This window comes from Phoxinus phoxinus, assembly GCF_949152265.1.
Source record: "Phoxinus phoxinus genome assembly, chromosome: 22".
Taxonomy (NCBI): domain Eukaryota; kingdom Metazoa; phylum Chordata; class Actinopteri; order Cypriniformes; family Leuciscidae; genus Phoxinus; species Phoxinus phoxinus.
Genome location: NC_136897.1, coordinates 4,373,902 through 4,388,646, shown reverse-complemented (window position 1 = coordinate 4,388,646; position 14,745 = coordinate 4,373,902). Strand labels below are relative to the sequence as shown.

Genomic DNA, 14,745 nt, shown 5'->3' with positions numbered 1-14,745 from the left:
GGGGTCAAGAGACCACTGTTTTCTTTGGAAAGTGATATTTTGAAAACCAGATAAAGAAGGATTATTTCCATTGACACAATACATCCTGAAAATGATGTAGTTTAGTTTAGGAGACATTACTGTAATTTAAAAAACCCTCAGGTAAAAACTGGCTCAACTCACCTCGCTGTCCTGCTAAACCCAAATGTGTGGTAATTTTTTTTGGTTACACTTAAAGCTACACTGTGTAACTTTTTTAGTTTATTCTTAGTTAAAAACACTTAGTTCTTTCAAAAATATATGTGCTCAATGTATATTTACTTCGTTCAAGTAATAAAGTATTCTCGTGAGTGTATAATATGCCATTGAAAATACATACGGGTGAGGGGTTCGAATGTCGGTCGCCATGTTGCCCCTCCATCTTGAAAGTACATTAGCCAAAGAGGGACATACCCGTTAATTCAAGCTTCGCCTTTCGCGTCTCCGCAATTCACTGGCACCGGCACTGTTTTTATTTTTTCCTTTCCCTCTCCCTCTCCCTCGCACCTCCGTCACATCAGCTGATCTCTGCTCATGGAGAAAATGATATAGCCTACAATGTAAACTTTGCCTTACGCTAGTGATGTCGTACAATATACAGAATAACGATAGCACTGATAAAAGTTACTTTACTAAGATTAGCTTGCATTCGTCTGGGAACCTGATAGCTGATGTTAGCAATGAAATGGTAAAAAAAATACGTTATGTTTAAAAAACATAAAACTATTATTCATTTTACATAGATGTCATAACCTATATGTTAACTGACAAATTAACTAACTGAAAATTATAATAATTTTCTAATGTAACCTCATCACTTGAAGGAATACTCATGGACGAGGTCGAACTGGAAGCTATGTTAATCTTGGACTACATTGGCCACCGTAGGAGTTAAAACGAAATCGGAATTGAGAGGAACAGAAACTAATATTCACTGGATGGTCATATACCTTTTCACCGCTAGATGGGGGTAAACATCACACAGTGTAGCTTTAAATGTAAGGTTTCATTGTTAGTGTAATTATACATTTAGGTACTGCGTAATATTAATTAACATGCACTTAGTATAGGGTTCGGATTATGGTTTGGTTGAGGGTTAGTTGCATGTAATTATGCATAATTTACTGTTATCACTATGGTAAGTAGATGAACAAGGACACAAATAAAGTTTTCTTTTGTGGTGCATTGTGGTCATATCAAATTCCATGTATCGTTGCATTCCTGATATAATCCCAAAGGATTCATATTAATACGTTTAGGCCTCACACACCTTTGGCAAACCATAAATGAAGCACATCAAGACAGATAAAAGAGAGAATCTACTTTTAATGTAAATAGCAGAAGAAAAAAAACAGCATGGGACTACAGGAATTACATGTGTATCACAAAATCAACCTCAAAGAACTCTTCATTTTAAAAAAAGTAATAAAAAAAAGGTCAGATCATTTGTCTATACATTTCCAAACCGCTCAGCACGTTTTCTCTTCTTTGCCTGAAAGAGAAAGAAAGGGTAGAGGGGTGAGGGGAAGGTTACACACTGAGAAACTCAAGATTGTAACATGGCTTCACTTCACAGGTCTCTCAATCCACTTAACAATCGAAGTGTACAACACTATATGGAAAAATATCTGTTGCTATTTCCATTACGTTGCAACTTTAATACTGAGAAAACTTGATTAAATAAAGCCTTCACAGCAATAGTTAAGAAACGCACAAATCTCCTGATGAGAACTCATACCTCTGAATCCTCGGCTCCAGCGGCGGCTGCACTCGTGACGATGCCAAATCTCTCCTTCCTCTTCTTAAGCTTTTCATCATCCTCAACCTGAGGAACACACAGGTACCACCATAACAACAGTATTAGTGTATGAAGTACTTCTGTTATGAAAGCCTTTAAAAGTGATGAACAGTGTATGGTACTCTTTCGTCATGTTAGGATTATTCAGAAGGTAATAAATGAATTCTTCTGTGACTCCTGCGATCTACGCCTCGCACTCGTCTAAAGATGTGGGGATCGAGCCTTTGCCGCTGTGGCACCCAGACTCTGCAATGCTCTGCCAACCAGCATCAGGTTTGCTGAGAATGTGGACAGTTTTAAGACTCACTTGTTCAGGTTAGCTTTTGGGTAATCTCTGTCTTTAGTCTATCGATGATTTTATCCGTTGTATTTTATTTTATTTTTAGACTGCTTTTCTACTTTGTTTTATTGTCTATTGTAAAGCACTTTGTGACCCTGTATGTGAAAAGTGCTGTATATATATATATATATATATATATATATATATATATATATAAAATAAATATAAAAAATAAAACTTACCTCCCAAGTAAAAAATACAAAATGAGTCATTTTGGCAGCTTGAATAAAAATAATTGTGGGTATTGAGCATAATATTTGTATTATATATTATTTGTATTAATAATAGTCTTTCTTTTGTCTAGCTTCTCTGCTGCATGTAAGCTTCTGCACAACTAAATTACCTCATTGTAAAAACACAAATACATTGAGTGAGCAAACATTGGTGAGATTGTTGTAATGGTAAATGTTTATTTGTGAATAAAATCAATTAAAATATGTTTATCATTATAAAGCGATCATGTCTCTGTAGAAGACAGATTAAACTGTATGGATTACTGTTACTGTGTCATGTCTTTTTGAAGCTTGAAAATATTGATTGCCTAGAATTTAAAAAAATTATATTAAAAATATATAGTCGGCGTGGTATCGAAAATCTATATTTTTCAAAGTATCGTATCAAATTGAGAAATTCCAGTACCGTGATAACACTAATAGATTTGCATTCATCCAAGGCCGAACCACTTTAATTTTCTCATAATATCCATTGCAGCATCAGCTCTTTTCTCACAGCGACTGAAACTGCTTGATAAAGGATTCGGCCTCTTTAAACCCCGCCTTTCCGAGAGCTGCTCTGCTCTGATTGGTCAAATGGCCCAGTCTGTTGTGATTGGTCAGATGACCCAGTCTGCTGCTTACAGAGCAAGTCAGAGGATTGTTTTTTCATCCAATGTTTGAGGCGGCACTTTAGGGGGAAACACCCCCGTTACAAACCCACATAGGTTCAGCAGGAAGTGAGACGACTCGTTTCAAACAGTTCAGAATAGATTCCTTGTTTTGAGACACTTTATCTGCTCTATGATCTTTGAAACAAATCTCATTTTGCTTTAAAAAATATTTTTGCTTCAAATGGCAAATAACTTGTCATTTGTGACCAAGATTTTTCTATATTAGTTTATGAAATATGAAAAAAAAAGTTACCTTTTTAGAAACGGAGGAGACATTCATGCCAAAACGTTCTGCCCTCTTCTTTAATACCTCAACGTCCACCTAAAAGAGAGTGGCATGTTTAAAAGTGATTTTGCACAGATTTCAGTCAGTCATTTAACATTCCAATTTCAAAGCTTGCAAGCAAATCACTTACAGTTATTTTCGCTGAAGTTCCTAAACAGAAAAAAAAAGAAAAAGAAAAATAAACATCACTGGATGGACAGATACTTTACATTTTCATTAATTAGCCATTGCACACAAAGCCTTTGTTTTGAAGAAAGAGACTAGTGCCACACACCAGGTAAACATTACTCAGGTTGGAACTTACAAATATATAAGTATTAGCATTAAAATATTATATTTCAACTGTTGCTTAAATTATTTAAATGTATTACTAAATGTATTACTTCATTTTCTTATCAAAAGATTTAAATTAACCAATTTGAACAGTTATCAGACAAATTCAAACAACTGACTCGTTGTGATGAATCGCAAAGAAACAATTGACCGTTCGCAAAAGCCACGCCCCTTAGTTATTGTTACTACGCCCGTCAAACAATTGAGAACCAGACACATGTCTGGGTTGAGCTCCATACATTAAGTGATTGGTTTTGGAGTAATGCAGCAGACATATCCTCCAGGGCACGACAGAAAGTATAGACAGAATAGCGCACGGGAGCACATGCACTAAACAGTTTTGTAAAATTATATATCAATCATTTTTATTTGATCATATATCATTTTACAAAACTGTGTTGTGCATGTGCTCCCGCGCGCGCTATTTCAGTCACAACACTGCAATCAGAGGACGCGCTGAAACCAACTCTCGACGCTGTTCTCTTCATTCATAACTCGTAGCCGACTGAGAAGGATATATTTGTGTAAATAGTTGTGCAACTGCGCAAACTTTGTTTTGAAGTTTAATGTTTGAGTTCCAGAGGAATTTGTGACTGTGTACCTGTTCAACCACATCAAAGTTGTGTCCTAATTAGTAAGTCCGTGCTTTTTCTCTTTTTTTTCTCTTGTTTGCTGACTGATGAGGGGGCCGCAGTGCCGTAGTGAAACGGTGTTTGTACATGTAGTCTATTTTTTTATTATAGTTGCAAGCAATCATAAAATACAGCAAGTTTTAAGCCCGTGCAGACCCCACTGCCATAGGCGCATCGTTGCACTATCTTGCTGAAATCGGAATGTTTGACGGAGGTCCTTCTCCTTAGTTACAGTTGCTGAGCTAGGATTGGACGAGAACCGTTAGAGGGCGGGGTTTTGCGAACGGTCAATTAAAACTGACATGTTGTTCGAATATTATGTCTTTTTACTTATTTTTAAGAAATTATATAATACTATTTTAATTGGATATTGTAAAAGTGGACAGTTATTGTGTGGAAGTAAAAGACGAATTATGCGGCACATATATACTAATCATGGTCTTAACTATGGTTTGTTGTAACAATCACATTTTAACAAAACAAACTACAAAAACGTGCATAACTTAATTTAAAAAAACAATAGCAGCAGTACATTAGAAATGTGTGAAATGCAGCATAAGACCTCTTGGGAACACTTGAGATGCACATGTCAACTCACCTTTGGAAGGTTCAGGTTCTGGCAACCCAAACCTAATAAAAAAAGAATTAAGATTTATGGATGCTTCAAAACAATCATCACACATACACAGGTTTGTACATCTATGTTTTGGCGCTTTTCCATTACCAGTACCAGCTCAACTCGACTCGCTTTTCGGTCCATTTTCCACTGCAGATAGTACCTGGTCGTCATAGCGACGCGACACACACCCGCTACCCACACGCACAGTGGAGGAAATCGAGTGTATGCTGTTTTACATAATATTAGTAATGGGTATATCACACAATCTCTGGCCAAACTATTTAAAAATGTCGGGGTTATTCAGGATACTCCGTCTGGCGCGTGCAGTGATGACGCAGTGAATAGTGACGATTCTCTCTGACCAATCAGCAGTCTGCCGTGTTTCACGTCACATTTTAGTATCGCCTCAGCTCGCTCAGAACCTCGCCGGAGGTGATACGAAAAAAAGTATCTGGAAGCAGGTACAGGTACAACTTTTACACAGTGGAAAACCAAACAAAGGCGAGGCGAGCTGGTACTGTGTAGTGGAAAAGCGCCATTTGTGAGGACATTCATTGGTATAGTCCCCTTACCCTAACCTTAACCAGCACAGCCAAGCACCTAAACCTAACCAGGCTTGCTGTGTCAGTCGCTTTTACAGTGCGTGGACCTACACCGATTACATTACTTGCCCACACTCCACCCCTACTGTCGTTCAGCTTTTTTTTATAGAAGTAAAAAACATTTAGTTCAGTTGGACAACGGACATATACACCTCTGTGTACAGTGCAGCAGGAATCAGGAATCAGATTTCACATATTCTGTGACGAGAGTATGGAGAGATGCCGGACAGGACAAGGCCGGAGGATTTGGTGCGCAAACAGGGTCTAAAGTTAACACTCACCAAACATCAAATGAGAGTACAAACTGGCATTGACAAGTATATGAAACTATTACCGGTAATCGCCAGTTGGCTGGTAAAATTTTTATGAAAAACATGTTTCCAGTTTTTTTTTTATTGATTATAAACACAAATAAGAGTGTTAAGTAAACGGTGACAAAAAGCAAAATTTTCATGAATTCTAAAAATACAATGTGAGAACATTAAAGTAAACAAATGTGAACGACGCTCCGGACATCGTCACAAGAGTTTAAGCCTTGCTGATTTAAATATTTAAGCGTAAGATGTGAATGGGATCTCAATACGTTACTTGCTGTGTGGAAAGTCTTGTGCGCGCGCACACCTCAGACAGCACGCAGATACTGAATAGAGCCCTGTTGTTTTATGACTGAACAAGTGAATAAACAGTAGAGAAAGATGTGTACCAGTATAAGTGTATTGGATTTGTGCGTTAGGTCTTAAAGTGACAGTAGACTAATATTTCTGCCGCTGTCTGTTTTTAATCAAACAACAAAGAAAAAAAATCATTCACTGCTCTTGACAGAATAACTTTTGTAACTTTAATTTATACAGTGAAGGCTATCCAGTGTTATTTTATACTAAATTACTTTATTCAATGATTCTACCTGAAACCTACTGTTACCTGTTTTTAATAATGTTTTACATTTATATTAGTTAGGTTAGTAGTTTTAGCTGTGGTATTGAAACTGGAATAGAGAATTGTGAATTTTCACTGGTAGAAAATTGGTGTCAAACCGTCATTTTTAATATATTTATGGCTGGTAAAGTTTCTTAAGTCACCAGCCATTGGCAGCTGTGGCAAAAAGTTGGTCAGATCCTGAGCATCACTCATTGACAAATATCTTGTAAAATGCACCACCGCTCCCTAGACACAGAGTAGCCTACGCATGATCACGAATTTAAAAGCAAAAATGAAAAGCAAGCATTCAAATCTTAACCCTTTAAAAAGCTGTCAGAAAGTGAGGACCAGCCAAAAGATCCTTATTTTGTCCTCACAAATATAGTCTAAAATGGATGTCGATTTCTCTTTTCCCATTCAAATACACAAGTGTTTGATAGAGAATTTTAACATATTGCTACAAGATAAAATGTAAAGATTACGCAAGAAATATAAGCCACACAATAGCACGTATGATCACAGCAAAGTTATTGTTCAAACTAAAGAAATTTTCAAATTCTTCAGTCTTTGACCCTCTGTTAAAGACATTTTTTCCTCTGTTAAAGACATTTTTTCCTCTGTTAAAGACATTTTTCCTCTGTTAAAGACATTTTTCCTCTGTTAAAGACATTTTTTCCTCTGTTAAAGACATTTTTTCCTCTGTTAAAGACATTTTTTCCTCTGTTAAAGACATTTTTTCCTCTGTTAAAGACATTTTTTCCTCTGTTAAAGACATTTTTTCCTCTGTTAAAGACATTTTTTCCTCTGTTAAAGACATTTTTTCCTCTGTTAAAGACATTTTTTCCTCTGTTAAAGACATTTTTTCCTCTGTTAAAGACATTTTTTCCTCTGTTAAAGACATTTTTTCCTCTGTTAAAGACATTTTTTCCTCTGTTAAAGACATTTTTTCCTCTGTTAAAGACATTTTTTCCTCTGTTAAAGACATTTTTTCCTCTGTTAAAGACATTTTTTCCTCTGTTAAAGACATTTTTTCCTCTGTTAAAGACATTTTTTCCTCTGTTAAAGACATTTTTTCCTCTGTTAAAGACATTTTTTCCTCTGTTAAAGACATTTTTTCCTCTGTTAAAGACATTTTTTCCTCTGTTAAAGACATTTTTTCCTCTGTTAAAGACATTTTTTCCTCTGTTAAACGGACAAACCTTGCTGCTCGCGCGGCCTTCTTGGTGTCCCCACTCGGTGGGACATTGAAGCGCTCCGCTCTCTTCTGAAGCCTCTGCAATGAACACAATTGTAATGGTTTAAACAAGAGCACATTCAACAAAATGCCTCATGACAATAATGTAAACAACCAGAGGAAGTAAGCCTGTAGTGATTACTCAGTGACTATATTAACTAGACTAGTACTCAGTGAACCAGTTGAAATGGTTTTCCAAATCAAACTGAATTTATATTGATGAGTGATTAATCATTTTTAAACGATTTCAAGTTGAAGAGTTCAAATAAATAAAAGCTTCAATTGGTCTTAGTCACATTTTTTTCACAGCCCGCTTCATTTTCCCCAATGAAATTGGAAACAAGCATCGCCTGGGTTAAACATTTAATTGTTGTAAGGGTTAAGGGTTGTAATTCTATATTTTTAAGTAGATTAAAAAAAAAGTTTGAAGAGTTTTACTAAGAGTATATTTTGCTACTACAATTTTGGTATTGTGACTACATCTACAAATGTACGATACTACAGAAGAACAATGCTAAAGTTTAATAGTAGCAATTATTAGGTAGAATCAAGGGCTGCAGAATAGTGTTATTTCAGTTTTAACTCTTTCCCCGCCATTGACAGAATTCTCCAGCTTTCCGTTTACACTGTTATAGGTGTATATAGGGGGCGCTATTACACATCTAGAAGATGTACAGAATCTCCTGATCAAAACAGACAAAGATGATGCAAAAGCAAGTGATCTATGCAAATGCAGTGTTGGGAAGGATACTTTCAAAACGTATTTCGTTACAGAATACAAGCCCAAAAATGTAATTTGTAACGTATTCCGTTACATGTTTCAATCTGAGTAACGTATTCTGCGGTGATGACGCATTCATGTAACATGTAAGGGTGGCGCTGCCACAAAGAACCGGCAAAAGTAATGATTATGAATATGTAAAATACAGCAAGGAGATATTTTAATTGTTTATTAATAAACAAGTGTTTTCTTTGTCAGTGTCAGCTGCAAAAATGAAGTTGACGATGCTGACTCGCGATTTTCACAGTAGTGAACGCGCCAGAGAGAAATGCACATTTCATACGGATTACATAAGCAGAGAGGAGTCTGTTTTCTTTCGTTTTTAATTATTCTGTTTAAAAGTAGACATGTCTGTGAGGAAAGTAGGCTACCTTATACGTTGAGTTTCGGTTCATTTATGAGACGAGCTCCAGTTCACGCGCTGGCGCCTCCGTTTCGTGATTATCTATCGTCTGCTATATTTACTAATTTATTAAATCCAGGCAATTGGTTGATGAAACATTGATTAAAACTATAGATACAATTAATACAAAATGAAATTCACTTTAAAGAAATGTTTTGTGCCTTCTGTTTGAGGTCTCTGTGGAAGTTTTCAAGCAGTCTTTTAGTGCCGCTTCAGAGCGCTCACGTCCATAACGGAGAACTGTCAAGACCGTAACATAATTTTTTCCTCATAAATGCGAACATGAAAAATAAAATGAATATTTTATGTTCTGTGAAGAGCCAACCCTTCTTCATCCGGTGGGTAGTATTACTTTTGGTTTGCGCAGTGTAATTCACAGAATTACTAAAAAATATTTTGCCACCTAGAAGTTAAAGATTGTTTTGAGTATGGATATATAAACAGAAGTTTCAATATATTGGTATTAAATGCATTTTCTGGAATTTAGATTTCAAGTTGACTGGAAATGTCACGTCCATATGCTGAAATTGACCAATTTTAAACAATCTGAGACAAAATGTTACAGAATGAAATGTCGACCCAGGAAGGGTTAATGACTGAAGCTTTGGGGTTTTTGTTAGACTAGATCACTCCATCTGTGTTTTGATCATCGTTCTGAATCTGATCTGGGATGTAGTCTTTCTTTGACAAAACACAATATTCTCAGCTTTTTGCTCAATATGGCTTTTTATAATGACACTTACCCACATTCAAGTGTTGATAAAAAATAATGCAAAAAGCTAAAACTTGGTTTAAAAGCAGAGGTTCTGTCCTTTCTTTTGATATATTGTACATTTAGAAATTAATACAAAAATAATATTCTGGGGACTGGGGGCCATGAAACTTTTGTGAAAATTTTCAAAAACACTGGCGGGGAAAGTGTTAATTTGATTTATTTTTTCATTAAATTAGCTTATTTTTTGTTTCATGTTAATTTAAATAAGTAATTTTGTTTTGTGCCTTTGTCATTTTATTAGTAAAAAAATAAATAGTTTTTTGCTATTTAGATGTAATAATTTTTTACTTCAGTTTTAGTTAATTTATTTCCAGTTAATAATTTTAGTGCTCCAACTTAAACTTATTTCAGTCAATTGCTTTTTCTAATTTTTGTTTAGTTTAAGTTTTTCAACTAATATTTATATTTTATTTCAGCTTTATTTTAATTAGCAGCACACAATTCACATTGACTACTTTATTGACTCTTTCATGGAGTTCCACGTAAGAAAGAAAGTATTATAGGTGTGAACTGACATGAGGGAAGGACATTTTCATATTTGCATGAGCAAATACTTTCCAGTAATTAATCACAGTAAATTATATGATCATTACCTCACCAACTGTAGCAGGAGGGCTCATCTTGACCAGCTTTTTCTCAGCCACCCTGAAATCAAGAACACAAACAAACAATTTTTTCTTAATATTAACAGAAACAATTGGCTAGGACTTCAGTAAAGTTAAACAGTTGGGAGAATAGCAGATATGCATGTATATCAGTATGTTGGATCTGTGCATTCAGTCTTAAAGTGACAACAGCCTAATAAACCTGCTGCAGTCGGTCTCAATGTTAATTAAACAAAAAGAAATAGAAAAGAAAAGAATAGACTTCTTTTATTACTGATTGGTTGCTTAAAGTTTACTTCTATTAGGCTAGGTTTGCCGTGACATTGTGCCAGAAGCCCACTGTCTTTGAAAACCCCAGGTTTAAGTGGTTAATTGCTAAATTAGCTTTATGTTGGCCAGACACAAATATTGTGAAGTACAAAATTTGCTGATGTACTAAGGAAGTTTACTTTAATTAGAAATGTAAAAAACAAAAAATACATACGTTTCAGGTGGACTAAGCTCTTCCTTCTGGTCAGTGCTCTCTTCTTTGGCAAAGGACTCCTAAAACACATGTGAAGAAAGTTATGTTGAGCTTATCAATCACCATGACTGTGTTTGTGCCGTCTGGAACCTGACACAAGAAACACTTGCACATTTAAGAAACATTATTTGTTGATTTACACCCATCTCAGCTGATCTGCTGGGCCCAAAACATTTTGTGATCTGATTAATGAAAAACAAAAGAGGCGCATGACCACCACACTACCTTATAGTGTAAACCTTGATTATTTTAATGCTTCCTGGGCAGCAAAGAACCGCCTACTAACCTGTCAATCATCCACTGCCCTCTGTTATACTTAAAATTACAACTAGATGTGATTTCTAGTCATATCTCCAGTGTTGCTCAGAGATGGTGCTTTATATAATGTCATCTAGTGTAAAGTTAAACGGATTCCTTTTGACATTTGTACTGGCTAATGTATAAACAGGGTTCCCACACCTTGGTTAACTTCAAATTCAAGGAACTTTCAAAGACTTTCCAGGTCCAATACCCTCAAATTCAAGGACTTAGTGTGGGAACACAATAGTTGTGTCCAATAACAAAGGTTGAGGTACCATCATAGTAGTTTCGTCCACGCGCGTGAACATCAGACACCGTACAACACAAAGTACGGGAAACACTTAACGTAACGCACAACTAACGTAAATCAAGTGAGCTAGTATGCATAGGTCACGAAGTGTTGGTGAAATAACATTAGCGGACCAGAGTGAATAATATGGAATTTTTTCCCGAAAACTTCTTGCACAAAATAAATTCAAGCACTTTCAAGGACCTTTATCTATGCATGTTTATTTTTAAAAAAACTTTCCAGGGCTTTGAATTTAGTTTTTCAGATTTACAAAGGGTTTCAAGGACCCGTGGGAACCCTGTATAAAGGTAACCACACATCAGAGACCATCCACTCGAAATCTGTTCATGGCCACGTGTGATCAATCAGCTAGACAGATCTTAATACCAAGTGTAAACTGGTTGAACATTTCAGAGTGACACACACACACACACACACACACACAGTGTATTACTTTTAAATAAAATAAAACTGGAGCTACTAAATTCAGTGTGCATCTATTTGAGCTTTTTCCCTGAAACTGCCATGGAAATGCATTACATCCAGGATATCTTACCTCACCCTCACCATCCCCATCCCCATCACCAAACACTCCCAGAACTTCCTCTTCGTTCACTTCTTCTAAAAAAACAAAACGCACACACATTTTAAATGGGCATTATAACCAGAGTTTGAAAACACTCACCAACTGCAGGAGAAAATCATGGCAGGTCCCACATTTCAACTTTAATTTGGTGCATGGCAGGTTGTGATTTATAAATTATGTCCTACCACTTTATATGCCATCGCTATCAGAGCCCCTCCCCAAAAAGGAGCCTCCAACATTAGCTAAATAAAGTGTAAAAAGTAACAGCCCTCTATGATTTACATTCACATATATATATAAAAAAAAGTAGTAAAACAATAATAGGGGCAGTATTACACTTAGATTTAAACATCTAAGAACATACATAACTGTAATCAGATCTGTTAAAGAACTGGACCATGAAGTAAAATATCTTGCATTAGAAAACCCTTACCATGCTCTTCCAGGTAAGCCTGTAGCCGGGTGATCAGATCGCCTTTATTTCCTTTGGCATCCAGTCCTCGAGCAGTGCATTCTAGCTTCAGCTCAGCCAACTGAGGAGATTATATCATTTTAATGACTTATCAAACACAAATCACACATCTGCGGTGTCAGAACCAATGCTTTGTCAGTCCATAAAAAGCTGGATCTGAACAAACATGGCCACATCTATATAGATGAGTCCTAACGAACTAAACTGAATGCAATATGACATTTCTTGAAAGAACGAATGACAAAGAAAAAAGGCAGACAGAAAGAAAGATGGAGACAAAGACAGACAGAATGAAATAGAGACAGACAGATGGACGGACTAACAGAAAGACAGACAGGCAGATTTTTTTTTCATGGTGTCATTTAATTTTAGACTGAAATTTATGAATGAAAAAAGTGAAAGAACAATAAATGAAAAATCTCAACTACGTTAAAAAAATAATAATCATAATATATTAGCTCGTGATACAGTAGCGGTGTCTAATAGCCTAAGCTTTTATCTCAGTAAACAACATTTTACGTGGCTATATGTACATATAATGGCCAACATGTCGTGGTTTACACAAGAAACTCAGTAGATTTTCATACTATTACGCCCAAAATGGGGTTTAATAAAGCAGCTAACTAGGTGTTGGTAAAAAAAAATAGTTTTTAAGACTATGATGGCCATTGTTACAACTCACTTTTTAGATGGACTGGCACATGTGTTGTTGTTGGGATTTTTTAATTTTAAAATAAACCACTGCAAGAGTAACGGAGTGTATTAACTCAATGGAGGGGGAACAAAATAAAAGTCACATTTTTAGAAGAGTCTTAATGACTGAGCTAAAATGCTGTTTAGGCAAACAGGTACTTGTGTTTTAAAGCGAAGGTGAAGAACGAAAGACGCTGTCTGTCTATTGGAAGCTCACAGAAGTGTTGAATGAACGATTGAAACGTTATATATATTATTACTTAATCATCATAACTCAACTTAACACAGCTAGCAACAGCTTATTGTTACAGTCAAATCCAAACAATAAGTAGAAAGTAACGTTAAAACATTTCTTTGTAGTAGTTTGTTACCTTGAGTTTATGCAGCTCCACGACTTCCGCCATTTTCTTGAAGAGGTTTGTATTTTGAAATCTGCTTCCTTCCGGTTTTAACGCGACTAAGGACAATTTTGCACTGCAGCGCCACCGCTCGGTCAGAATGGGACAAGGCGTAATGTTGGGCGTTATTTAATATTTAAAGGTGTAGTTTACCAAAAAATTATGTCATAATTTACTCACCCTCAAGTTGTTCCAAACCTGTATAAATGTATTTCTTCTGCTGAACACAAAATAAGATATTTTGAAGAATATGGATATTTACACTGAATCTGCATTGAACTAAATTGAGCAGAATAATGACACTGACAGCTGTCTTTTGTAGAACTTCTTCGTTTCATAATAGGTTAAATTAGCTGTTAATTAGGCTACTGCAAATCTGCTTTGAAACAATAATCTGTAATATTAAGCACTAGTTATAAATATCTCGGAACAATTATTGATACAAAATTGAGGTTTGATTTGAAAACAGAGGCCCTGTGTAAAAAGGGACAGCAGCGCCTTTACTGTCTTAGAAAATTAAGATCATTTAACATAGACAAAACTCTGATGGAATTATTCTACAAGTCTTATATAGAGCCAGTGTTGTCCTTTTCCATTATCTACTGGTTTGGAAATCTTAGTGTGAAATACAAAAATGCACTAAAAACATTAGTTAAAAACAGTGGGAAGATTATAGGTAAAGAGCAAAGAAGCTTGACAGTTCTGTTTAACAGACATGTTTTGAGTCGAGTCCATTCTGTGATTTCAGACAGTGGACACTTCTTATACCCAGAGTTCTCTATGTTGCCCTCAGGTCGTCGCTATAGATTACCAAAGATTAAAAATAATCGATACAAATACTCTTTTGTTCCGAGTGCAATTAGACTATTAAATAAGTCTTAAAGGTATTTTTATGGTTTTTATATTTTTATTTTTTGTAATACGTGTTATTTACTATCATGATGTATTGTATGTGTCCGTTTTTTTTGTCTGTTTACCTGTGCTGCAACCAAATTGCCCAAAAGGGATCTTAATAAAAGCTTGACTTGACTTGACTATAAACGGGTAAATATGTAAATTGAAATTAAATTAAATTAAAATGCATAAATATGAAATTAAAAGTTGGAATTAAGCCATAAAGTCAACTCTGTCACAGATCTATGAGATAATAAAATCATAATAAAAATATATAATTATGATTTAGTATGTTATTATTACTTAATATGTAATAAATTCGGTTTATCTCATAATTTAGACTTTATTAATGATAATTAT

General features: G+C 35.4%; 1 protein-coding gene across 2 annotated transcripts; it reads right to left on the bottom strand.

The window, feature by feature from the left end:
* Nucleotides 1-1,326: 1,326 nt before the first annotated feature.
* sarnp (SAP domain containing ribonucleoprotein) lies at nt 1,327-13,597 on the bottom strand. Of its 2 annotated transcripts, none has more exons than XM_079597510.1 (11): nt 13,465-13,597; nt 12,362-12,461; nt 11,899-11,960; nt 10,715-10,773; nt 10,219-10,270; nt 7,632-7,705; nt 4,892-4,923; nt 3,459-3,478; nt 3,296-3,364; nt 1,757-1,843; nt 1,327-1,510 (listed from the first exon to the last, which is right to left on the bottom strand). In XM_079597510.1, exons 1-11 carry the CDS (start codon nt 13,495-13,497, stop codon nt 1,469-1,471), a joined length of 630 nt encoding a protein of 209 aa, XP_079453636.1. In that variant the 5' UTR covers nt 13,498-13,597; the 3' UTR covers nt 1,327-1,468. The 2 variants fall into 2 exon arrangements, with proteins under 2 accessions (XP_079453636.1, XP_079453635.1); XM_079597509.1 differs by having other exon boundaries at nt 11,899-11,963; nt 13,465-13,596.
* Between the last annotated feature and the right edge of the window lie 1,148 nt (nt 13,598-14,745).